The sequence below is a fragment of the Crocodylus siamensis genome, chromosome 4 (genome assembly GCF_052110815.1).
Source record: "Crocodylus siamensis isolate JL-2025a chromosome 4, ASM5211081v1, whole genome shotgun sequence".
In the NCBI taxonomy this organism is placed as follows: Eukaryota; Metazoa; Chordata; order Crocodylia; family Crocodylidae; genus Crocodylus; species Crocodylus siamensis.
In genome coordinates, this window is record NC_143398.1 from 138,491,767 (window position 1) to 138,516,912 (window position 25,146).

Below are 25,146 nucleotides of genomic sequence, written 5' to 3' on the forward strand. Positions count from 1 at the left end.
AGATCAGATGAAAAATTATCCCTTGGCAAATGCTGCTGTGCCAACATGGCTTTCTGCAATCTGTTTCCCATTTTCCGTCTCCACTTCCTTCATTGTTTCTCTTCCCACTCCTGCCCATAGCTGTTTCCACCCTTTTTCCACTTCTCTGTTCCATGCCTACTTCTCTCTCTTAAGTTTTCTGGGTCTGATCTGTAGCAGCCACTAATGCCTGCTGGAGCTGTGCATATTCTGTGCTATATTCTTAAGGAATCAAGCCTGAATTTCAGAAGCCAAAGCAGAGGTGTTCAAAAGCAATGGATGCTGGTGAAAACTTGCCAGCAAGTGACTATTCCATGGTTTCCAACCTGGTGGAGGGTTCAGAGAGGATGACAATGAAAAACAAAAAAGACAGAATTATTCTTGGAAGGGGGAAATACAAACAAGCTGGTCACCAATGCAACCCTGTTTAGTTAACTAATGTCTCCAGAGTTCATTGCAAGTAATTGAAGTAACTAGACTAATAGTTAAAAAAAACAACTAAGTACCAAGGCATCTGTTCATTTGTCTTTGTTTTCTAGAAAATAGATCATAACTGATGGGAAGCCTAGGGACAAGGAGCCTGATTTTCTGTTACCCTCTTGGTAGAGTCATTCTCCTGAGTGGTAGACACTTGGCCTAATTAGGTAATGATTTTCACGTTGCATGAGTGCCCTGTTCTGCAGGCCAGTGAAGAAGTAGACTCAGGGGAAAGAACTAGGTTTATTCTGCTTACAAACGGTGCCATTTCTCCTGTTTTTTTGCATCTCCTTGGGGGAGATGAGGATGGTGAGGGGCCCAGAATCTATTACAGGAAGGCTAGGTAAGAGCTTCCACAACCCCTCTGGCACTGGCAACTGATAAGGGGGAGGGGGGACACGGCCCCCCCACCCAAGATTGGCACCTGATTCAGCACCGCTTAGGACGGGGCAGTTTTTTTGCCATGTTCAACAAGCTTTAGTTAAAGCATCCCCACTGCCATTTTTCAGCTCAGGGATGCTGAGACATGACACTCTGGGCACTTAAATTAGAGCATCTCTTGGAGCCTGTCTAATTCAAGTATCACCACCCCCCCCCCCACACACACACACACACACCCCTCCTGGAGCATGTGTACAGAAACTACATAAGCCCGGTTCCCTCAGCCTCTCTGGGATTTAGGACCCAGAGGCCTTGTTCTCCCTCACTTCCAATCACAAATTCTCTGCCACTGCCTGAGCAGGTGTCTTTGTCCAGACATACCTTGTCTCTTTATGTGCCCCATGCTGCCTCTATTTTCTGGGGCATACAGGACCCAAAGTATCTGTCTCACATTCCTCTCTCAAGTGTATCTGAACTTTCTGAAGCTGCACTGCCTGGATAACATTCTGCCTTGCCATAACCTGCACCCATAACCTTCACCTTACAGACTCCACAGAAGACTATAACCCTTTGCAAGCACCTTAGAGTCCCAAGGACCCTGTCCCTGTTCATTCACACAGTCTCTCCAGCAGAGAGAGATGACTTTCTCTGCTCTCTAGTTTCCTATTGCAAACACAATAGGAGGTTCCTACCTGGCTGGACTTGAGGATCTACAAGGTCCCTCCTCACCCTACTTCTATGATTCTATGATTCTTACTTAATCCCAAGCAGACCACAGCACATACCTGTGTCCACTACTTTGCCTGACCTAGGCAAACAACATCTCCTGCAGAAAATTTACAACCCTACACAATTACCATACAGCTCTACCTTACTACAAGTCCTAGCTGAACTCTCTAAATAGGGTCACTCTGTATCAACAAATTGCCTGATCTGTCAGGTTACTGCCCTCAAGTTTCAGTTCCAGGATTCCAGTCAGCCATTGCTGGCACTGGACCTGGTCCCCAGTTCCTGAGTCAGAGTCCCTAGCCCCACCTTGGGCACTAATTGTTGGCTGTGGATTTAGGATCCAGAGGCCTTGTTCTAGGGGTGGGGACAGCAGGGGGAACCCACCCTCAGACCAACCACAATCTTTCCATTTGATAATAGGCAAATTTATTGATACACAGTGATAACAGAAAAGAAGCAATGCAAACAATCAAGTAGTTCTATAGCTACCAATCCTAGGGCTGTCACCAGAGTCAACATACATCTGGCCAGGACGCAGTCTCCACTCTGAGGCTCTCTCTCTAAGGTGTCAACATGCTGGAGGCAGGATGCCGAGGCCCCCCCACACACCCCGGGGTGTATGATGGGTTGGTTGTATGCCCTCTGTCCATGGTGGCTTCAGGGACCCTTCCTGGGGATGGGGATGGGGATGGGGACCCCTCTCAGGGAGGAAAAGAAGGAGGAGGAAGGGACCATTTGTTATTCTCAAGTCTCTGCTTTTGTATTTTCCTTCCCTCCTGATGACTCCTGATGATTCTTCATCCATGGCTGTCGCTGGTTGGTTATCTTTTTGTGGTCACGCTGTCTATGTACTGTGTCATTAACGCATTTCAAGCCCATCACATACACACCTACTAATCTGGTCTTTCCAAGCCTTCTCCTAATTTGGTCTGGTCCACCAAAACTGGGACTCAGGCCCCCCTGCTCTGGGGCCTTTAGCTGGTGTCACTTTATCTTGTGTTATGGGACAGTATGATATATGCTTTCATTTCCCAGACTGTTTTACTAAACTATGTGTCCTTGTTGTGTTAGCTGACCTGTCTGCCTTGAAAGCTGTGATCTCATCTTATGGCATGCCCCACTCAATTCTCAGGCTATGTGTCCATCCATTGGCCTTGTTGTGTCAGACAGCTCGTTTGCTTCCAGGGCTGTGAGAAACTTTGTGTGTGAGACCCAAGCTCCTTAGAAATCAGTTAACCCCTGCTGCCCATCTTAAACCATTTCAATGCATACATTTATATCTATCAGCCAATTCCCAAGAAACAAACCTTTAAATACCATTTCTAAGCCAACCCGCCTCAGTAGTTATGTCCCCCAGTCTCCTAATCATTTTTGTTGCCCTCTGCTGGACTTTCTTCAATTTCTCTACATCCTTTCTGCAGTGGGGGGCCCAAAACTCCAGCCCTCATCATTTGCATCACAGAGGAGGTCAGAAGTATGTGCCTGTGGCAGAGCACTCAGGTGCCCTGTGCCTGAGAGCAGAAAACAGCTTGGGAGAGACCCCTAGTGGCAAGAAGGGGGAGGCTCATCTGCCAGTCACCAGGGCTGAGAGTCACAGGTGCTGGTTGCTAGGGCAACCAGTGGGGAGCCAGCTGACAGGGAGGGGCAGGGCTTGGCCCTTCTTAAGCCCCAGGCTTGAGACCAGGAGGGCAGTTCTCCTCTGGTGGCCAAGGGAGGGGGAGCTTGGCCAGTGCAGACAGAGGGGAGAAGCCCAACTGCATGAGCATCCCCTGATCGCTGCTATGCGTTGGAGTATTTCCTGGTAGGGATTGAATGTTGTGTAGCTGGATGGTTTAGCTTTTTATGTTATAGCGCAGGGGCTTTGTGTTTTTGTGTTTGCTGTTTTGACTGGAGGACCAGGTGAGGCTATTAGGGTTTGGAGGAGGCCTCATAGGGACCCTGGCACCAGAAAGGGCTCAGCATTTGGGGTGCATTGACCCCAGCCCCAGAGTAAGGGAGGCCATGAGGAGCCCCCAAAGAAGTAAAGGAGAGGGCCAAGTCACAACAGGGCCCAGGTCAAAAACCATGTCAGAACCATCTGCAAGGCTTGGGCTGTGGCATAGGGGTGGAAAAAGGAGCTGCAGATAAAGTGGGCAGCCTCCTGCTAATTGTATCAGTCAATTTAATCAATTAAGATCAAGGCATGGCAGATGAGTAAGCAGGTGGCTGGCCTGTAACAGGAGGGTGGAGTTCACCAATAGAAAGGCTCCAATAGCAATACTTCTATTAGAGTGCCTCATAAAATAAGCCAGAACTGGGCTTTTTCCTGATTCCCATATTCTCCTGCAGTGAGGCACAAGCTCTGTGTGGCCATACTGGCACTTCAGCTAGGGCAAGATTTTCCACTAAGAGTTGTGGGGCCTCACCCCATGATTGCGAAGTCAAATTTCACACACGGTCTCTACTGAAAAATGTGTCTGACAACATGAGGTATAAGAGAAGATTATGTGCTTGCTAGCTCTCCTGTATCAATGTAAACTAAATCCAGCTTCTCCCTTTAATAAATACATAAATAAAGCTGCCCAGACTTAACCCTTCCTTGTCTCCATACAGTATAATCTTGTTTATGCAAATAAATCTTAAAATTATATTATTAGACAGCCATTTACAAGAAGAACTAGGAAAAGCAGTCCCCTGGCTCTTCAAACTATATTTCCCAGAATGCCCTTGGCTGAGGGTCAAGCATTGCCCCTTTTTTCCTATGCCTAAAGGCTGCTTGTATTGCTGGGTGTGTTTGTTGCAAACCCACAGCCATGTTCCTGCTCTCAGTGACCATCCCATAGCATTGTCAGTCATTTTCAGCACAATGTTGAGGTAGTGCCCCTGATGACCAGCAGGTAGTTTGGGTTACTGGAGACAGCAAACTACCTCAGAAGACAGTCCTTCAGTTAGGGAGGGATTCCCAACCTTTTTTATACTGCAGACTGGCAAACGCATTTAAATTTAAATATAAATATTTAAATTAAATGTTTACATTGGAGGGGGGAGGGGTGTTGCTCAGATCAGGTTGTGGCACCACAGCCGCAGGCACCAGGGGACCCTGTAGGGGAGGGGGCTGTGCAGGTGGTAGCCCAGGGGGACCCAGCTCAGACTGCCTGGGAAGAAGGGGCTCTGCTGCCTTCCCTAGGAGCAAGCAGCAGAGCCACAACCCACTGACTCCCACTGCAGGCATTTCCCCACCCACATCCCCTGACTCCCAGCCACGGGCAGGGATGGGGGGTCCTGCCCAGCACAGGCCCTGATACCTGCTGCATGAACAGTACCTCGTGGGGTTCAGCCATGGCAGCAGAAGTGGGATGGGGTACACTGAGCCAGCTGCCTCCCGCCCAGGACTGCCCCGCTGCCCGGTTTTAACCCTGCATGTGACTGCCAGCAGCCCAGCAGTTGACCCTTTGTAGCCCAGTTCTGGGTGACAGCCTGGTGGTTGGGAACCTCTGCCTTAGGTAACTCCCTGCTTGGCCAGGAAAGGGCAGGGCTGTCCAGCAAAAGAAGATGAACAGCCTTCCTCCCAAAAGACAAACACACCACCATGCCCTTAATATCTGTTTGTCTTGTTCCCAGGATTTATCCATTTCTCTCTGACTTTGGCTCCTCAGTCCAGTGGGAGAGAAGTAAGCAGGGCTTCTGAACCTGTGGCCCTAATGCCCCTCTCTCTTCTCTTTGTGCTGCATGTGGCACCACTGCAGCAGGGAAGGTGCCCTTTAACTCTGGGCTAATTTTTGGTTGGGGTGCTTGGGGCTGGGCCCAGGAGATGGAATATGATAGTCACAGCTTTCGGGGCTTTAAAGCCCACTGGTATCCTAAAGCGGTAGTTCTCAACTTCTTTTGTACCAGGACCCATTTGTAAACATTGGTCAGTCCCAACCCAGTGCCCCTCACTCCCAACCCACTGCCCCCAGTGTGTGGGGCTAGGTGGGGGGCAAGCAGCCCCTCACAGGCTGTAACTCTACCAGCCTATAAGGGAAAAGCCCTGGTTTACCACATTTTTCTCCTCTAAAGGAGAATCCATTTTTAAAGTTTGTTGATCCATTGTTATAGTTTGTTTGCAACCCTTTCATGTATTCTTGCAATCCACTTTTGGATTGCAACCCACAGGTTGAGAAACATTCAGTAGCCTTATGGCCTGAAGGCCCTTTCAGGATGTGGGAGGTGAAAGGAAATTTTGGTTTCTGTGGTCTATTCAATCTCAGGATTCTCTGCTGGAGGGTCTACAGTAAGCCTTAGGCCTCTGCAAGAGGTTTTGGGAAATAGGTGCATGTTCCTTGTGCTGGGAAATGCCCCCTCACTGCAGATAGACCACTAAGCAGCACTGATGGTAATAACCATATCTTGTACAGGGCTTTTCAACTGAAGATCTGCAAGTACTTCATGATGCTCTTCAGGGTCATAACACTGCTGGGGCCCGATTGGAGCTTTCCATGAAAACTAGTGGATGCTGTATTGGTTTTATGTCTAGCTACTGAGGACCGTGGATTTGTATATGACTGGAAACACTAGTTAGATGATGAGGGAGACTTAACATAGAACAGGCAGTGATAACCAACTGAGAAAAAGAAAAAGTTTATTTGCATTTTATAAAATGGAACAGTTTTTCTTTCTGTTTGTGGAATACATAATTATAAATATCTATAAATAGTCTGCTAAACCTGTGATCGTTCAAATAAATAAATAAATATTGCAATATATTAAACAAAACGAAAAGAAGAATGCTTTCTTCAAAGCTGGTGATGGCCAGCACCTCCTTAGAAGAATGAACTCCAAAATGCCCCCCTAATTCTGCATGGTTACAAATAGATTTTTGATGCAAACACCATTCTACCTTTATTTCTGGCATAAAAACTAAATATTCCTGACTATCAGGGAAGATTAAGTGATATAACCTTTCTCCCCACCCTTCAGGACACACCACTTTTTGAGACGCTCAGGTCTAGCATGGTTCTATAGTACTATAATGTTCTGTTATACTCTGTAGGTGTTAGTATTGTAAGGTAGTAATATGCAGTATTGCAACTCTTACTGAGCCCTTACACTCACAGGGGCAAATCTTTAGATGGTATAAATTGTCCCAGCTCCTCTGACTTCAGGTCTTGGAGACCTATAAACCAGTAAGGCAAGAAATTTATACCAGCTGAACATGTGCCTTAGTAACTTCAGTAACATAATTTGCATCAGCCCTTAATTTTCACGATGAGCCCAATTCTCTTTTCATGTACACTGGTATAAATCAGGAGTGACTCTCCTGAAGTGAATGGAAGTGCACTGGCATGAGAACAGAATGGGGCCCTGTGTGATCTTTTTTACAATATGTTTGTATTCTTAATGCCCAATTCTGATTCTAGCTTACATCACTTGTACAGAAAGCATGGCTTTCCATTAGGATATTTCAAGTCTTAATTCCACTTTTAAGAAGTCCAGAATATGCTCCATTGGGTAGACTTCCTTTTTTCTCAATATGATTCCAGTACAGAGTTCTCAGGGGCCAAAGGCCAAAAAAAGAAGAAGTGAATCAAGTGGAATGATTAAAAATATAATACATAAATAAAGTCATTTCCTGCCCATTGTATAGACAGCATAGTACAGAGTCCTACTAAAACTTAACCTGTTAGTAAAAACAAAACAAAATTATCACTCTTTCACCCCATTTAGCTTTTTGAAACAAAAACATCCTCCCTCGTATACCAGTGTAAGTCAAGAATTGCTCCCTGGGAAGACACTGTCGTAAGAGGAGAATCAGACCCAGTGTCTCTCCCAACTTAAACTGCAAATAGCCTCTGAACTGCCTTGCTGGCCCAGGCATCAAAACAGAGATCCCTCTTCCTATTTTAGGGAGAGAAAGCTATTGTAAAAGACCATAGCAGGACAGTCAGCCCTCACCCCTTTAAATCTAGAAACATTTCATGCAAGGCAGTAGACACAGTGTGTCCAGTTCTGGTCCCAGTGTAACCCCATTGACCTTACTGACATGACTTTGGATTGACAGTGGGATCAGATTCTGGCCTGCTGCTGCTTCTGTTATTGCTCTAGATGCCCCTGTGCCTAATGCATAGTTATCAGGATGCCTTGGGGCTGTCTAAATACATTTAAATAAATAAATAAAGCATTCTAGTGAATCTGCATCTTGAAGGGGAAAATACACACACATTCAAAATAAAGAGATCATTTTAAACATCCATCACATTTGACTCTCCTGTAGAGCCTGCTTCTGATTTCTCCCTGCTTCCAGTGCATGTCTGGCATAGCTCCATAGATTTAAAACCCATGTAAGTGAGATCAGAATCAGGCATGAAAAAAAGGACATGGTAAAGCCATTAAATATAGATACTGCGCCAGTACTCTTGGCTGGTCCAATCAGTGTAGCTGTTCTGAAGTCAGTGGAGCTCTGGGGATTTAACTCCAGCTGCAGATTTAGAGAGATTGAGAAGCTCTGCTCCCCAGTCATCTTTGGGCAGAAACTCTTCCAAAGCTAGGAAACCTATTTAGGATGCACAGCACCAACCAGGTTGCTGGTCAGAATCCACGCAGTGCAAGTGGTTACCAGTACTCCTCACACCTAGTTTCTTAAGCAATTGTAACAGCAGGAGAAGCATTAAGAAAGCAGGGCTTAGATTCAGTGTTTCTATCACCTCCCTCTTTGTGTTTAAAGATGATGAGTTAATTCATCCCTGGTAAAGCTCCACTGAAGTCAGTCATACTTAAATATTCCTGAAGGCAAAGCATAGTTTGTTTGACACCTGCCTCCATGTTCTGTGCAAAGGACCTGATTCCACTACACTGAAGAACATGGGAGTAGGAGCCACTTGCTGCCACTGCTGCACTGAATCATTTGATCCAGGAAGAGACTGTTTTGCATAAGAGAACAGCACCTGGTGCATTCTAGGTACTTTCCCTTCAGCACATCTAGCCAGTCTGAAGGTAAGGCTTCGCTGTCTTAAGGAGTTTGGATACAAAAAGAACTGTTTTGACCAGCACCTTTACCTAAAGCCCAGCCTCTTTTTTTTGGAGTTTGGAATACATGTTTCAAATTGTCTTTCATATCTGTTCCCTCTCCTACTCTTAATTATTTTGAGACTGGTTTCTAAATTACCAGGTTAATCTTAAGAGTGTTTCTAGGTTTATCAGAAACATGAAATGCCAGAGAAGCTCATCACAAGACAGCCTTATTTGGGATCTTTTCCAATCCTGTTTTGCAGATCTATGGGAACAGATTAAAATTTAGAAAAGTACAAAAACTCCATCAGACCTCTCCTCTTCTTGTGGTTCCAGAATTTTCCATTTATCTGTTGGTGAAACTACATTTTAACTTTGGGCAAACCTCAAGAGAGAGGCCCAGTTCTGATAAGTGAGCTTATCTAGAGTGTTTACCAGTCCATCTAGATTGAACCAGGCTGGAAATCACAGGAGAAGGAGGGTTTTTTCCCCAATACTTGCAGATCTTAAGAAAAAAGTATAACTTATTGTAGGAAACAATGCCAGGTAGGGACAATGCCATGTAGGGACTTCCCTGTGCAGCTCTGCAGCATGATGTGACCCTCCTGGACCTTCAAGGAAACAGCTGGGATAGAATTCAAGTCTTTCACTCCAGAAATACTCATCCTGACAGACTCTAGCTAGAGGAGTATCTCCATTACCAGTTAGAGCTGTGCAGGGCCTACGACACACAACTGAGCAACTGTGATTTTATCCAATAGAGTTAAGTAGCATACATACCAAAAACACTAACCTGGTGGATACAGTTGTGTCACACCTGTTATTTTTGATACCTCTTGCTCCTCTCTGGGTTGGAAATACTGCAAAAATAACTTTTCTTCATTTTATTTCCCTACACTTCTGCCCTGGACCTTGACTGACTGCAAGGAGCACAATATAGAAGGAATTATGAATACAAAGAGTGAAAGACTGCCAGAGCCTTTCCAGACCTCAAAGTAATTTCAGTATGGGTTCAGCATGGTCAATTCTTATTGTATCCAAACTAACTCTTTCTCCTTAGGACCAAATTCTCCTGAAAATTAATCCAATTTTACTCTCCTTTAACATCAGTGAAGTTACTTTGGCTTTACACTGGTGTGAAAGGAGACTTGGACTCTGATCTTAACAAACCAAAATACATTGAAGGAAGTTTTCTATAAAATACAATCAGTTATGTGCCCATTGTCCTAGAGTTTGCAGGGTGGTTTGGAAGTGAATTTCCCTGCCTACACTAGCATTAAGACATTGTAGGACCCAAATCTCTCAGGCCTCATTAGGAATTGTATACAATTAATTCCTCAGTGTTGGGTAGAGTTCCTTCCTATTTACACTGAGGTAAGCAAGAGGAGATTTGGACTCTCCAATGTGTGGTTTGTATTATTACCTTGCAAATATAGCTTATTTCAAGTAACATAAAGCCCAATCTGTAAAAATACATCATTCAATTTTCCAGTAACAGGTCATTCTCACAAACAAAACTCAAATTCATCTTTCAGGTTTCTAATAGGTCATGTGAAAGAAGGTTAGAGATTGGGTATCAAAGCTTCTAGGGCACGAGCCAGTTCTTTCTGTCTAATATATTCACCCATGTCTCTAGTCTATGGTGGAGCAACACCCCGCTATCTTGTAATGTAGAAACGAGGGCTGGCGTGCCTCCTGGCATCCATCATGGAATGAGGGTCATCTGGGTTGACCACATCGTTTGGATTGAATCGCATGGGCTCTCTGGGCAGGTGGGCGAAGTTACTTTGAAACCGTTGTGGCAGGGCCTGCACTGCAGAGATCTTTCTCTGGGGGATCAACATCTGGTGGGGGTCCGTAGGATCAATGTCTGCATTTCTAGTGTGCCTGTGGGGTTCAGGTGTGTTGAACCGAATTAGAGGGATCTCATTTCTCCTGGACAAAAACTGGGAATAAGGTGGTGGGTTCATACCAGGGAAAAAAGCTTGCTTAGCTCTGCCCAGGCTGACCAAAAAGTGGTACTTGGGAGACTGGTACACGTCATATCCATTTTCCAGTGTCCTTTGTTTAAACACACAGTCCTCTTGATTGAAGTAATGCTTAAGAAACAAAAATAGGGCAACTGTTAATGGTTCAGTGGGTTAACAAGTGTCAGTAGGCAACAGGGGGACCAATGGCTACATCTGGCGGTTCTCATTCATGTGAAGAGCTCCACTGGCTTCAACAGGCCCTTTCACATGAGAAAGAAGTGCAGAATTAGGCCCTTTGGGTTTTTTTACAAAGGTCTTAAGGGCCCAGTACAGCAAGTAAAAGTGCCTATCAGCCATCCTTGATGCTTATCAGAGCTGAGGGGGCTTGCTACCATCAAGGATATACTCAGAGCATTGTAGGACTGGACTCTAATTTCTCTCCTCAGACCCTGGCTTTAAGTAGTAGCAAGAAAGTCTTAGTAAAATGTTAATCTGATAAGCACTCATAGTCCCTCCAAGTCTTTGAGGTTATATCTCTGTTCATATAAAATAACTTCTGTGGAGGCTTCAATGTCTTCGCAGACATACCCACAGATGACATGGATTTGGACCTTCCCAGGCTTATCCCATGGCAGTTCCCTTGGCTTTGGCACAGAGTGTTGCTGGCATAACTGACATAAAATTAAGTCTGTTAATATAACTGACTAAAAGCAACACATTTATTTTAGACTAATGGCCAGGTCCTTGGCTGGTGTAAATATGTCAGATTAGTGACTGGAACAATGGAGATTTATACCAGTGAAGAGGTAGCCCCATAGCAGTTGGCAAGACTTGCTCTGCATTTCACTCAAGTCTCAGGAAGGTTAAAAATACTCACTGATCCAAAGATATTTCCTTGGATGTCCATGCACAGATAGCACCCACTCTTGACACCAGTTATCACCACATAGCCTGCGTTTTCAGCTTTGATCATGAGAGCACCTGCAGAAACAAAAAGGATAGTGTCCAAAATCAGGGAAGGGTTTTTGCCTTTCAACAAAAAATTAGCTGAAACTTTCTTTGCAACCTGTTTTCTTGGCACTTTAAAGTTTAGTTAATCACAGTTTTCCAAAGTGGCCTCTCTCTTTAATTTCATGCCAGTGAAGCAAATACTTTTTTTTTTCCTGTATTTTTATTTCAGTCCAATGAAGCATAGGATAGCAAAGTCTCTTTGCTTTGAACTAAGGTGCCCAAGTACTACTTAAAACTATGTTTATGGGGCACCTGTGCTAAAAGTTGCAACAGTTTCAAAAAAAGTAAAATGTATCAAACATAGATGAGCTAAGTCTATGGGAGTTGTATACAAATCACTAAAGCTATGTTTATTTCAAGGTCAATTTTTTCAAATTTACTTTTTTGCTCCCATGTGCTCAGGAAGAGCAGGTCTGACAGTAAGGAGTGGGGGAAGGGGCAGTAGGGGGTAGGGGCAGTAGGGGGTAGAAACTGGCAAAGACAAAGGGGTTAACTGATTCCCCCAAATTTATTTTCCCTGCTGTAGCTGTGAGAAGGGGACAAATTCAAGACAAACCTCTAATAATTAGATCCTAATATGTAACATTTATAAATTTTATATTATTTTCCAGGTATAGAATCTAATTATTGGAGGGTCATCTTATAATCAGGGTTATTTTATAGTCGAGTAAATACAGGTAGCATTGTTCAGTTGTTCCAGTGTTTATTTTCTCATAAAAAGTCATAAATTAAGCAATAGATCTTTTATCCAAAAAGAAAATAAACTTTTATCTCTGTTATCTACACATTATCAGTTAGGAGATGTATGCTGCATTAATAAGATGGAAAGCAATCCTCAATATTCCTAGCAGGTTAACGTTTGAGTTGTGAAATGACCAGAGTGATTTTTAAGTGTCACAAAATGTATCTGAATATAAGGCTTCACACTTAGGGTAAGTTTTGAACAGCAAAAGAGGAGTCCCTTAATTATGCTAGAACAATAAATTACTTTGAGTCAATTTGTGAAACTTTTAGTCCCAGTGGAGATCAGTTACATATGAGAAGTCCCACAGAAGTCAATGGGAGTTAAAAGTTTACCCATCATAGCCTGACTTTTGCAGATTCCATTATTTAATTTACAGTTGGACATACAATTATTCATTCCATATGCACAGGGATATTTCTCACACAGTGATCAGATGAATAGTTCCCAAGCTTTTCTCTCAAGCAGATATCCAAAGTGAAAATTTATTTATGCAAGCACATGGATGAAATTAGCCATCTTCCATTCACAACAGCAGGTTTTGCGGATACAATCTGCTTGCCTCTATTATTTGCACTTTCCTCAGAAAATGAAGTGGTTAGATTTATAAGCTGCTTTGGATGTGTCACTGTCCAACACAAATTTGAGTTGTGACAGGAAACCAGGGACATACCTATAGAGAGAAGTTGTTTCTGGCAGTTTTTGACAGGTATCCTGCATTTATTACTTATAAAATGAAGACTGAAGGTCATGTCATTTGGATTGTTTTAAGTAGCATTGTTCATTTGTTAAACAAAAGGATAGGGTTGCCAGCTTTGTTTGAATCTATTCTGAGAGGTTTGTGGAATGCCAACGTACCCATGACACACAACATAACCATGCCTGTGTGCTTAGGTATATCAGTTATTGATTATGGTGCATAGACTTTACATCAGGAAGGCAAATGTACTTTACTGTTCCATTTTTAAAAACCCTGTATAGATCAGATTCAGCATTTAATATTTATGTTCATGAATGCCCTATCATTTATCTCCTGGGTGACTCTCAGCAGTCTCCTGGAGATTTATATCTAATTCCTGGAGACTCCAGGGAAATCCTAGAGGGTTGGCAACCCTACAAAAGCATAGTCTTTAACTAAAGTCTATTTTCCTTTTATCAGGAGGGAAAATGCAAACATTTAATTAACCACTGCTCTCCAAGTGTGAATACATCTCCCCTATCTGGTCTCCAAATAATCTCAGTGCACTATTCAGCCTCCTTGCCCTAGCTCTCTTTACTTTGTCTCACCCGAGGTAGGATACTTCCCAGACCCTGAACGTAGAAAGTCTGTCCTGTTCAGGGGAGGTCTGTGTGTGTAGCAAGCTACTTACTGTAAATGGTTTGGTGAGGGGTCCCATCCACATAACCATCAGGGCTGATTTGCAGGTGAAAGCTGTTCTTCTCGGTAGACGTGTACAGGTGCATCAGACGATCTGTGGTTCCCCAGCTGGGATTGAGCAGTGGAGAGGAGTTGGGAAAGGCAGCTGTAGCCTTCAAGCTGCACAGGACAAAGATCATGAAGTCCAGGCGGCTGTACTGACTGGTCTGCAACATGGTGCTCTCTTCTTAGTGGCTGGTGCTGTATCTGAAACTCGATACTTCTCACTCCTTCTTTCCTGCCTCCTCTCTGTGTGTATTTGGAGTGTGAGTCCTCAGATGGGTTCCCAGCTTGTTAGCAGCCACTTATAAAGGGCAACTGAGTGACATCACACAGGAAAAGTTTGTTCTCCACATCCTCGATTTATTTATTTATTTATTTATTTTTGTCAAAGCAACATTTTAGGCATGTCCTGAGACCCAAGGAAAGGCAGGTCCTCTGTGCAGTGGCGGGGGCAGGGGCCGGGAAGAATACATGGTTTTTAAAGACAGCCTTCAACAGTTAAATGTATGATTAGCTCTTATCTGCAACACTGACATCAGAAAGCTTCTCGCCCCCTGCTCTTCCCAAGAAATAAGGAAAGAGAAGTCATTATTGTACTGTATGACTCAAACTCAACAGTGTTCATTTCCCCTTTTTCCTCTGGGTTCAGATTTATTTTTCCATATTTTTCTTGTCTGAGCTGACCAGATTACAGGGAACTTCCTAAAATGCATCCAATGTCCTCAACTCCCTCTCAGGTCAAAGACACTTAGCACTTTGCTGGATCAGACCCACAGTTTGTTTCAAGAGACAAGTGTGCAAGTGCATGGGCTTGGCTCTGCTCTCATGTTGGTGAAAATCAGCAGTTTACTGCTCCAGGGGAGTCACCTTTGGGCATTGCTCTACCAGCTGAGGGGAGAATCTGCCCTTTTAACATAAACTCTCCTTATTATTTCTTCCCTCTTAAGTTCTTAATTTTGAGCCATCTCCATAGCTTGATTTACAGTGACAAGGCAGCTGGAAGTGTCTAGAAACACTTGGCAAGAGACTTTCGTTTATCCGTTCCTGCTTTGAGCACCTAGATGGCACTCCTTTTACAGATTCTCAGCCTGCCAAACAGACTAGCCTGGTGAATATGAGCTGAATCTGATCTATTTAACCCATGAGCACATTTAGGGCTATATATATAGCAAGTATCTTCTAAAAGTCATAAAAGGGACATTGCCAAATTGAAGTAAAACCTGTAATGAAAAGTCATTTGGGACACAACACCAGTTGTCAAGCTGTCTTGCTGATTTTGATGCTGTTGCGATCATTTGGGATTCTTTTCCCTATTTCAAACTTTTCTTTCCTACCTTGCAATCAAAATAAATCATGCAAATAGGAAAGGAAACTGATAGCACAGAGAAGCTGTGAATCTGGGTTATGCTAAAGTTGCTTTCAAAGACATGGAATGACATGGAAGAATTGGTGGAAAAAAAATAGATTTTTCTCTCTCATTTAGAGAAACCCGATTACGCTTTGTAACGTACATTTTCAAGCAGACACAGGGAAAGGTTCCCAGAATCTCCATCTGATGCACCAAATTCTTAGTTTCAGTTGATTAATCTGGAGCAAGGCCATCAAAGTCAGTCAAATTATTTTAGCTTTACACCAGTATCATGGAATCTGTCCCAATATGTTTTGCTGTTCAGTCACTATTTAAAACAAGCATCTTAGTGCCAAATCCTACTCAGACACACCTGTGTAAATCTTGACTGATCCCATATCTGTGTACACACCTGTGTAAATGACAGCAAAATTCTGGCCCCAAGTGTGCAATGTCGGGCCTCACAGTGGGGCAAACTGATGAAGCTCCATCGATCGATACCCACTGAGGAAATGCCTCCTAAAGTTTTATACAAGGAGGTTTTAGGGCGTAGTGACCGCCGGGACTGATAATCTTTCCTTTCATTCAGGAATTCCATGTAGTGTGAGAATGGTCTGATCAGTGTTTTTATCTGTGTTAGAATTGTTTGATGGGGAGCTCTTCAGGTTGCTATTGGGAGCACAAGTATTTCCCCCTGCTCAACCACTCCCTGCTCTCCCCCCAACCCAATTGCTGCCCCATGTAGTTCAAGGCAGTGTCAGAGACAGTATCCAGCTCCAGACGCTTCTCAGACAGGTGAAAGCAACCCTGGAGTAGGTGACTGTGTCTGTCTTTCCTCTGAGGGCTCATCTATATGGGAAAACACATGTGAGGCAGTTGTGCCCACAAATACACAGTGCTGTTTCATCCATTAGAAAGAGTGTGGCCACATCCTGTGACAGCTTAGCATTGCTATGTGACATGACCCATTAGTCCAACTCTCAAGCTCACTAGCCCACTCAAAGTGATGTGCAGAGATGGCTACACTCCTTCTGTCTTTGGAGGATGCACTATGTGGAGCAGTGCAACTTGGTTTAAGGACCTACTTCCTGGCTTAGTGAACTTCCTGTGTAGGCATGGCTGTCTTCTAATTCCTGATAGTTAGAGACTGATTTACAACAAATTTTAAATCCTGGATAAAACTGTTCAGCACCTATTCTATGGCATACTCTGCTTATCCACATAAGCCTTAGGACTGTGCAAAGCTTCGGGTGGTGATTCAATTCGGAGGAGATTCGACCTGATTCAGTGGCCGAATCTCTGAATACAAATCGAATCAGGGACTACTTTAAAGGTCCAAATTGATTCAAAGCTCTCCAAACCTTCAGCAAAGATTCAGAGAGGTTTAATGATTTGGGCAGTCCCTGGTGGCTGCAACATGGAGATGCAGCCACTCCAAGCTGGTAAGTACTAGGTGCTAGGGATTGGGGGGAGAGGACCATGTGGGAGATGCCTGACAGCCCTCCCAACCCCCACCCACTCCCAGAGGGCCCCCCCATGGCTGCCCTACCTGCCCCAGCTCAGTACTTTAAAAAAAAGCCCCAGTGCTCACCAGGTGCTGCTAGGCAGGGGACGATTCCCACTGGCCCACACTGCATGGGGGGCTCTGCATGAGCCCCCTCGACCTCCCCACCCCATGGCTGCCCCACTTGCCAGGGCTCTGGCCCTTTAAGAAAAAAAAGTGGAGAAAAGCCCTGGGAGTCACCACTCCTCTGCAGCCTCCGGGCTTGCGGGGCTCCTGTAGAGCCACCACCTGGCAGGGCAGCAGGGATTGCCCCCTGCCAGCAGCAGCAGTGAGTCCTGGGGTTTCTTCAGGTTTTTTTTTTCTTGAAGAGCCAGAGCTGGCCGGTGCAGGGCACCTGTGAGGGGGCTGGGGGAGTGGGGGAAGAGGGGTTGGGGGCTCATGCAGAGCCCCCCACACAGCGGGGGGCAGCAGGGGGTAGTGGGGAGCAGTGGGGATTGTCCCCTTGCCCAGAAGCACCTGCTGAGCTGGGGCTTTTTTCCCCCTGGGTGCTGAGAGCTGGGGCAGGCAGGGCAGCCATTGCTGTGCTGGAAGTGGGGCGGAGGATGGGCCTGGCCTGGCTGATTCAGAGATTCGGCTTCTGTGAAATCTCCAAATCAGATTCGGCCAAATAGAATCAGGGCAGTGATTTGAATCACCAGATCAAATCACTGTCCCCCGAATCGGCCAAATCCGAAGTGAATGCTAGCTGCTTTACACAGGCCTAGTAAGCATCCAGTCACACCTTATAGGTTCACCTTCTTTGAAATAGAGCTAAATCACTGAGAAGAACTTGTTCAACCTCCATTTGGTGGATGACAGATGTCCCTTTCCCTATGTGGCATAGAAGCAAAAGCCACTGCTGGGTGTTTCACTGCTCAATGTTTTGCAGAGGTTCCAACAGGGTCATTGCTGCCCCTGATATTACTGAACTGTGTTTGTTTAAGCTTTCAGGCTAAAGCAAATTTGCTTAAAATCTCAGCACATTGACTTAGGTGCATGTTTGTAATTTATATATTTGTTTGTTTCCCTTTTTTTCTTCCCAGTTGAACCACATGCTCCACTGAATGTTGATATATGATTAGTTTGTGTGACATTTCATTTTGGTAAATGAATTTATATTACTTTTCTAGTCCTTTCCATGTGTTTGACAGAGGAATGGGGTGCATCCTCCACAGTGCCTTGAAGATCAAGCCATAGTCTGGGGAAAGACCAAGAAAGAGATTTTACACTCTAAATGGACAAAAAAAGGGGTAATTGATTTTCTTTTCCTCCATCTTGCAGGTGGGAAGAGAAAAGCACAGAGTGATTAAGTGACTTGGCCAGGGTGGACTGGGAGCTCTGTGACAGACAGAGACTGGACCAAGAACTTCCGAGTCTGAGGCCAGAATCTCTAACCAGAAGACCATTCTTGGCCTCTCTGATTGTCCTGTGGTTAGCCAAATCAGGGTATGTCTAGACCGCAGTCACAGCAGTGGCTGCAACTCAGGGTAAACACACCCAAGCCAACTCTAAAGTCATCAGTTTGAGTATGGGCAATGTAGCTGCAGCAGCAGAAAGCTCTCTGTGGGCTATCTGCCCAAGTACTTTGCTTCTTCGAGGCAAGTGCTGCAGCCCTTACTGGGCCCCATGCTGCTGCAGATATCAATATCTATTTATCTGTCAGTACCTGAGCTAGCTAATTTTAAAGCTAGCTAGGGTATGCCTACATCATACTACAGTCTTGGCATGGACTGCACTCTAAATGCACCTTTCGCGGTCTTGTGTACAATATATCACTTATGAATTTAAATATTTACTGAAACGGCAACGTTGCTACTTTAATGTTGTATATATTTCATTTCATTTTGTTTTTCTCTTCCTGATTGTGCCATGTAATTACCCAAAAGGCTCTGGCAGCTTTTTGTAAGAAGAAGGGTGTTTGAGTTTGTGGTGTTTGAGTTTGTGGTTTTCCTTTTGCCCATGTAGAAAGAATCTTATGGTTTTCAGAATCTTCCTGTAGCGTTGTCCGACTTTCACCTCTCTTTCTACTTACCAACTCCTGAGCTAGAAAAACTGGTATTCCAAAAAGATAGGCAGGAACTGAGGACTGGACTCAAATGACAATTCCTTTTTCCCTTCAGATATCTGAAGTGGTAGGAAGAGGAAAAGGGCTGCTAGCTTTAAAGTTATGACAATGAGGGACACTGGAATTTGTGGCCGCCTATAAGGCTGTTCTCCAGGATCCCCATCAATAGTTTGTGAAAGGTGGGAGTTCCCCAAAGACTCCTGTCACTTTTAGAATGACTCAGATGCCAATGTTTGTCTCCTCTCCTGGAAGCCTTAAAGCATAAAATAACTCCTAATCTCTCAGTTAGGTCAATTCTCTTTCTCATACTTAGGTTCAAGGGCCATTAATTCTGTGAGGTGATTTTTTTTTTGGATCAGTAAAGTGAGTAGAATAGGTTCTGTTGGAATTGATATTATCTAGTCAAAGGTACTTGATGATTCCAGTAATAGCAAGTATGGGTGTCCAAAAGGGAACCAGGATGTGACAGCTCAGGAAGAAAGAGAAGAATAGTGTGCTTTAAATGTATGAATCTTTCACCACCTATTTAAAATAGACCCAGTTCAGTCCTTGAGTAAAAAGACAATCCTCCCACTGAAATGAAAAGGAGATACATTGGGGTTGAAATTGTCCAACTAGCTCTGAATCAGGTGAGATCAGGTCATTTTGTCTGCATCCATCCGTTATAACCTAAGAGTAAACCCACTTGCTCTTAGGGTCAGCAAATCAGGATCAGATAAAATAAGAACTGACTCAGACTTTTGGCCAAGAGCTTGACCAACAGCTGTTTAGGGGTCTGATGACTTGATAATGAAAAACATTCTTTGCCTGATTGTCCACTTGAAGAGTCTGGCCCAGAGGCCTAATTACCATAGTGTCATGAGAAATATTGCTTGAGTGGTATTTACAGGCCTAGAGGCAGGAAAATCAGAATTTGTGAGGGTCTGTGGTTTATGTTGCAGTGCTAGAGATAAAATTAAGTAATGAAGGAACTAAGAAGGTATAAGCAGTGCAGAGCACAACCTTTATTTTCATGAAATATTAACTGATATTTGGTGTTTTGTTATGAAAATGCATTATGTAGGATTAGTAGGGTTAGAGTGTTATTGTAGTTGTGATGGTCCAGGTAATGTATGACAGGCAAGAATTTGTGTTATCTTTGGACCAACTCTATAGTTGAGAGAGCTACTGGGCAAGCTTTGGGGCATCAAGTGTTCTTCAAGTCTAGGTTTGTTGGATGAAGAGGCCCATAAGCTCTATTTCATTATGGGTGGATCTACACAAGTAAATACAAGTACCATCCTGCTGCAGAGTTTTTTACTTCACAGCACTGCCCTGGCTGGCTGGAGCACAAAGGTGCTTCAGTGTGGGGGCTGCCTGCCAGCCAGGGCTGCTCCAACCCAGCTCAAAGTGCTGTGCTCCCGGGCACGCATTCAAACAGCAATAAACACCAGAGCAATAAAGTCTGGAGTCTATTGCTTCACATTAATTGCACATGTAAATGCACCCTGTTATTAGCAGGTGCATGTTTCCCTATCCAAAATACTGTTATGTTACCTACTCACAATAATTTATATATCCAATGTGTATACGCTCATTCTCTCTCTCAGTGTCTGGAGAAGAATCCCTTCTTGATCCACACTCTCAAAGTCTGGCTTGTGCTTGTTCCCTTACTTCCCACATGTAATGGCACCCTTCTCCCACATAGAGTAGGGACATCTTTTCTGAGCCCATGGAGTCATTTTGGTTTCTGTAATCAGATTGCCTTCTCTCCTATTCTGTTGTTTTCCATCCATGTGTGTGTCTCTCTCTGCTTTGGCTGGCACTTGCAAACCTTTTAGTAACCATCATTTGGGCATGTCATGCTATGACATTTATTTCCTCTTGCTGGCCTTTAATGAAGACATTAACTAAGATTGGATGCAAGGCGAATATTTTGTAACTCCTGTCACTCATTACTTGTTCTCCTTCTCTCACCACTTGCCACAGGGTTTATCTAAATTACTTTAAATCCATGTTTTCTAAGTCACAATGTGTCAGCAACAGTGTTATTTCTTAAGCACCAAGGGAGGAAGTATGGTCAGTGATGGGATTATTACTGCTTTTCTGGCAGGCTACCTTTGCTGCTGGGGTATCAGGGAAGCTTAATATACTATACTACACATGACAGTTTTTTATTAGTACTCAACTTGTGGCAATACTTGGATACTAGTCAGGTCACCAACCCATTGTGCTTGGTGATGTCCAGGCTTTAGAATATTTTTGGAGTGTATAATTCAATTCCTGTTAAGTGTCAAAAATTAGGTGAAGATGTATTGGCAAGTTGGGTAGATCCAACTATATTTAAGGCGATCTGATGCTTCCTGTTATAAGACCCTGGTCAGATTTGCTGTTGGATATTTCCACTCCTCCCCCCTCCCCTTATATCTTAATTGCTAGGTAAGCTCTTCCATGCCAGGTGTTGAAATGGTTATGAAACATGTCAACACACTGGCCCAGGATTATGTAGTAACAATGGCTGTTGAATGTGTAAGACCCAAGCCTCATTTGCTGCAGAAGTTGAAAAGGGTGCAGTAAGGTCATTCTCCCATTGTACTCAGCCTTGGTGAGGCCACAGCTGGAGTACTGCATCCAGTTTTGGGCTCCACAATTCACAAAAGATGTGGAGAAGCTTGAGAGGGTGCAGAGGAGAGCCACGTGCATGATCAGAGGTCAGGAAAACAGACCTTATGGAGAGAAGCTGAGAGCCATAGGACTCTTCCGCCTGGAAAAGCACAGGCTCAGGGGTGATCTGCTGGACACGTATAAGTTTATCAAGGGTGACCACCAGGATCTGGGGGAATGTCTGTTCACCAGAGAGCCCCAAGGGATGACCAGGTCAAATGGTCACAAACTCCTCCATGACCGTTTTAGGCTGGACATAAGGAAGAACTTCTTTACTGTCTGAGCCTCCAAAGCTTGGAATAGACTGCCACTGGAGGTGGTTCAAGTACCTACTCTGAATGCCTTCTAGAGTCATCTGGATGTTTACCTTGTTGGGATCCTATGACCCCTGCTGACTTCCTGCCCCGGGGCAGGGGGCTGGACTTGATGATCTTCCGAGGTCCCTTCCAGCCCTAATGTCTATGAAATCTATAAAATGTGTCAGGGTATTGTAAGAGATGAAAGGATGGGCTCATGGGTAAGGCAACTGTATGCTTTCCTGGAGAACTGGATTTCATGCCCCCTTCTGCTAAAGAGTTTCTGTGTGTGAGGCTGAGAAAGTCATTCAAGCCAGTCTTTTTCATAATTGGTTGCTAATTGTGTGTTTTTATTTCCTGGGTTCTTGACTTGTAATGCTGGAATCTGACTTGCAGATGTTCTGGGCTCTCACACCTGCACCTGAAGTCCCTATAAACACTACTTTGGACATATAGCGCAGAGGTGTCAACAAGCTTATGTTGTCCATGAGCCAAGTCTGGGCTGCTGGACTCCTTACTGGTCAGATAAGCCCCTTGGCATCTTCAATTGGGCATTTGTAACTAGTGACCATTTTACCTTTGTTTCTCTCTTCTTTAGTTATTCTTCATTAAAATAGGACTGTGATATCCCATTAGCTAACTGGGATATTGTGAACATAAATTCCTTCATTTCTGTAAATTAATGCCACAGTGATGAGTGCCATAGAAAAGCCCATGAGGAAATGGATCATTTGTATTCAGTGCTGAATTTGAACAGCATATAGTAAATAAGGTGCTGGATCACAGGCTGGACCATGAAGATAAAACAAAATATGGAGCAGATGTTCGTTAAGTGAGCACAGTCAGATTTCTGCACTGAATGAGGCAGGGCTTCTGTGAGGAAAAAATAAGCTGTGATCATGTCATTAATAGACTATAATATACATGTGCAATGGGGCATGTGTGCATTAAAAAAGTGTATATGTATTAAGGCCACAGAAGGAATCTCAACCCTTGATGTTCCTGAACTTTGAGAGCTTTGTTTTTCTGCCTTTATGTTCTTTCAAGGTAGGTTTTGGATGCAATATACAACTTAAAGTAACTTCTTTCTTTGTTACCTGCTAAAACCCGTGTGGTCAGCATCTGTGTGTTGCCCTTGGTGTGATTGCCGGTACTCCCTGTGCCTGTAGCTCTGTTGTTTCATTCGTTTAAGAACTTCAATCGACTGTGGCATGAGTAACCATGAAATTGGATCTTGGAAGGTTTTTAAAAACAAACACACAAAAAAAACGTTTTAGCAGACAATCTGTGGTTTGTCCTGTCTGTTGAAGTGCACAAAGGGAGATCTTTCATGTTCATAAAAGGATCATCTACTAGAAATCTACCTGCAAGTAAAAATATACGTGCATCTCCCAGGTGTGTTAATATACCTAATTTGCAGTATCTTTGCAGGGTTTTTTCCCCACATTAAGCAATAGGTATAGCCTGTGCTCTCCCTATATGGTGTCCCAGCTGGAGATGGGGCAGAGGACTGAGCCATGGCCATTGTATCAATGCGAGCATTGGCCACTCTGTCCCCATGCCCTGGTGTTCTGGGAGCACTGTTGTGCATGGGGAAGCGTCACTCTGTCTCTTCCCAAGTTCATGTATGTGAGGTAGGCCCATCTACACATTACACTTAAGGCATGATTAACTTGTTAGTCATGCCTGAAGTCGTCATCCAGCCATATGTTCAATCAACTAGTGGCATAATAAAAAGAGCAATAAGCTACAAATTATTCCACAAAATATCTGTAATAACTTTGTTGCTGCTTCCTGTCACACCGTTAATTGAACATGTGGCTGGGAGACCCGTCAGCTGATTGGAACTCCCAGCTGAGAGGGCCTATGTGCACTTCTGAGCCTGGAAGCTCCCAACTGATGCCATGGGTGGCCTAATGCACCCCTGCAGCTGAAAGACTGCAGCTACTGCGATCACCCAGCTCCTGGGTGCCCCCCACCACAGCTGGGAGATCCCAGCAGCTGTGGTCCTCCACCCATGGGGGTGCATGGGGTGCTCCTGTGGATGGGAGCCCCATCAGCTGAGGAAGCTCCCAGCCATAGGGAGCTTGCTTCTGGCTGGGGAACCATAGCAGGGGAAGCCTGGATTGTGTAGATTGTATATTAGATCCCATCATACTTTTACCTGCATGTGTAGAGGGGCCCTTAGCCATAGTAAAGCTCACACTGGATTTGTGACTTGGGATCTTGGAAAAGTCTCTGTGTTTAAGATGTTATAGAGCTATTTTTATTCCTCACCAGCTGCATCATGTGTCTTCCAAAAGTTCAGAGAATCCAGCTTTGTTCCTGTCCCCGCCCCCATTATGAACCATTATAATCATTTAGTCCTACGACAATGGTAGAAATATGAGGGCAGGGTGCTTCTATAACAGTTATTCTAGGAGAATGGCATGAGAAGTCAACAGTAAGTACTGTAGATACTTTCTGTTTGTGTGTACACTCTTGCCACAGATTTTAGCCTGAGTGTTGTTAAACACATCCTGCAATGACCTTTTTTGGATGGCCTGTCTGTCATACTGCCCACGACTAAAACAAACATCCTGCTTAGCTCACCTACGTGAAACAAATCAAGTAAGTGCAGCCCACTGGATCTGGGATTGCAGCATGTACTAGTAATTTTGGCAACCGGCTGCCAAAGGCACTATCTTGAATCTAAGGTCTTCTCTACTATTTTCCCTTGACCATGGACTTGTAACCACGGTGAGAGTCTTGGAATGCTATTTCTAGCTTCAAAAATTGCAACTCAGCTGGGCAAAGCAGGTCAGGCAGACAGTGAATGTTGATGAGAATACGTAGTTTGACGCGCTTGTGCCCGCATCATGCAGGATGTACACGGGCTTCCTGAGAATTGCTCATCTTTTCTTTTTTAAAGTCAAGGGGTCAGCATCAGGCAGAGTTATTTGCCTGAGCTTTCTTTTCTGCCTGGCTGTGTCTAAAGCAAGGTTTTCCTGTGTGCTTTCAAAACTACTGGGGATACTTAAATGCCACAGTTAATTAATATGCATTTAAAAAACCTCTCACCAATAACAATGCACTTTTAAAGATGACATTGATAGCAAAGCATGCATCTCTTGTAGGAAACTCAGTTGTGCTGTTTTGAGGTAACTATATCATTTAGGGATAAAGACCTTTGCACCAGCTCCTGTTGGAGTTATTGGTAAAACTCTTACTACCTTAACTGGAAACAGGCTGCTCCTTATAGTAGGACAGCCAAAGTTTGCATACTGTCAAGTGTCTTTAGGAGCCTGACCTGAACTTTCAGAGGTAGTGAGCTTTCTGCAGCTCCTGTTGTCTCCAATATTGCTGTCCTGAGTGGGTGCATCTACACATGCTGATTTAAGGAGCTTTAACCTGATTTAAGGCATATTAAGGATGCGCATCTACATGTATGTCCTTAACGCACCTTAAAAATGGTGATTTTAGGCACAAATAGCTAAAGCACATTAATGCATTTTTAGATGCGTTAAGGCACGTTACAGATTGACATGGGACTAACTT

General features: G+C 44.1%; 1 protein-coding gene across 1 annotated transcript; it reads right to left on the reverse strand.

The window, feature by feature from the left end:
- Positions 1-10,229: 10,229 nt before the first annotated feature.
- On the reverse strand, positions 10,230-13,887 carry FGF23 (fibroblast growth factor 23). The gene is made up of 3 exons (XM_090041127.1): positions 13,665-13,887; positions 11,419-11,522; positions 10,230-10,670 (listed from the first exon to the last, which is right to left on the reverse strand). The coding sequence occupies exons 1-3, from the start codon at positions 13,885-13,887 to the stop codon at positions 10,230-10,232; spliced, it is 768 nt and encodes a 255-aa protein (XP_089897253.1).
- Positions 13,888-25,146: the final 11,259 nt, after the last annotated feature.

Bases quoted from the DNA above. Each gene is read 5' to 3' on its own strand.
- FGF23 (XM_090041127.1), bottom strand. From the start codon at position 13,887: ATGTTGCAGACCAGTCAGTACAGCCGCCTGGACTTCATGATCTTTGTC. The intron at 11,523-13,664 runs GTAAGTAGCTTG...TTGTTTCTGCAG, and splicing joins CCCTCACCAAACCATTTACA to GTGCTCTCATGATCAAAGCT. The intron at 10,671-11,418 runs GTGAGTATTTTT...TTGTTTCTTAAG, and splicing joins AAGGAAATATCTTTGGATCA to CATTACTTCAATCAAGAGGA.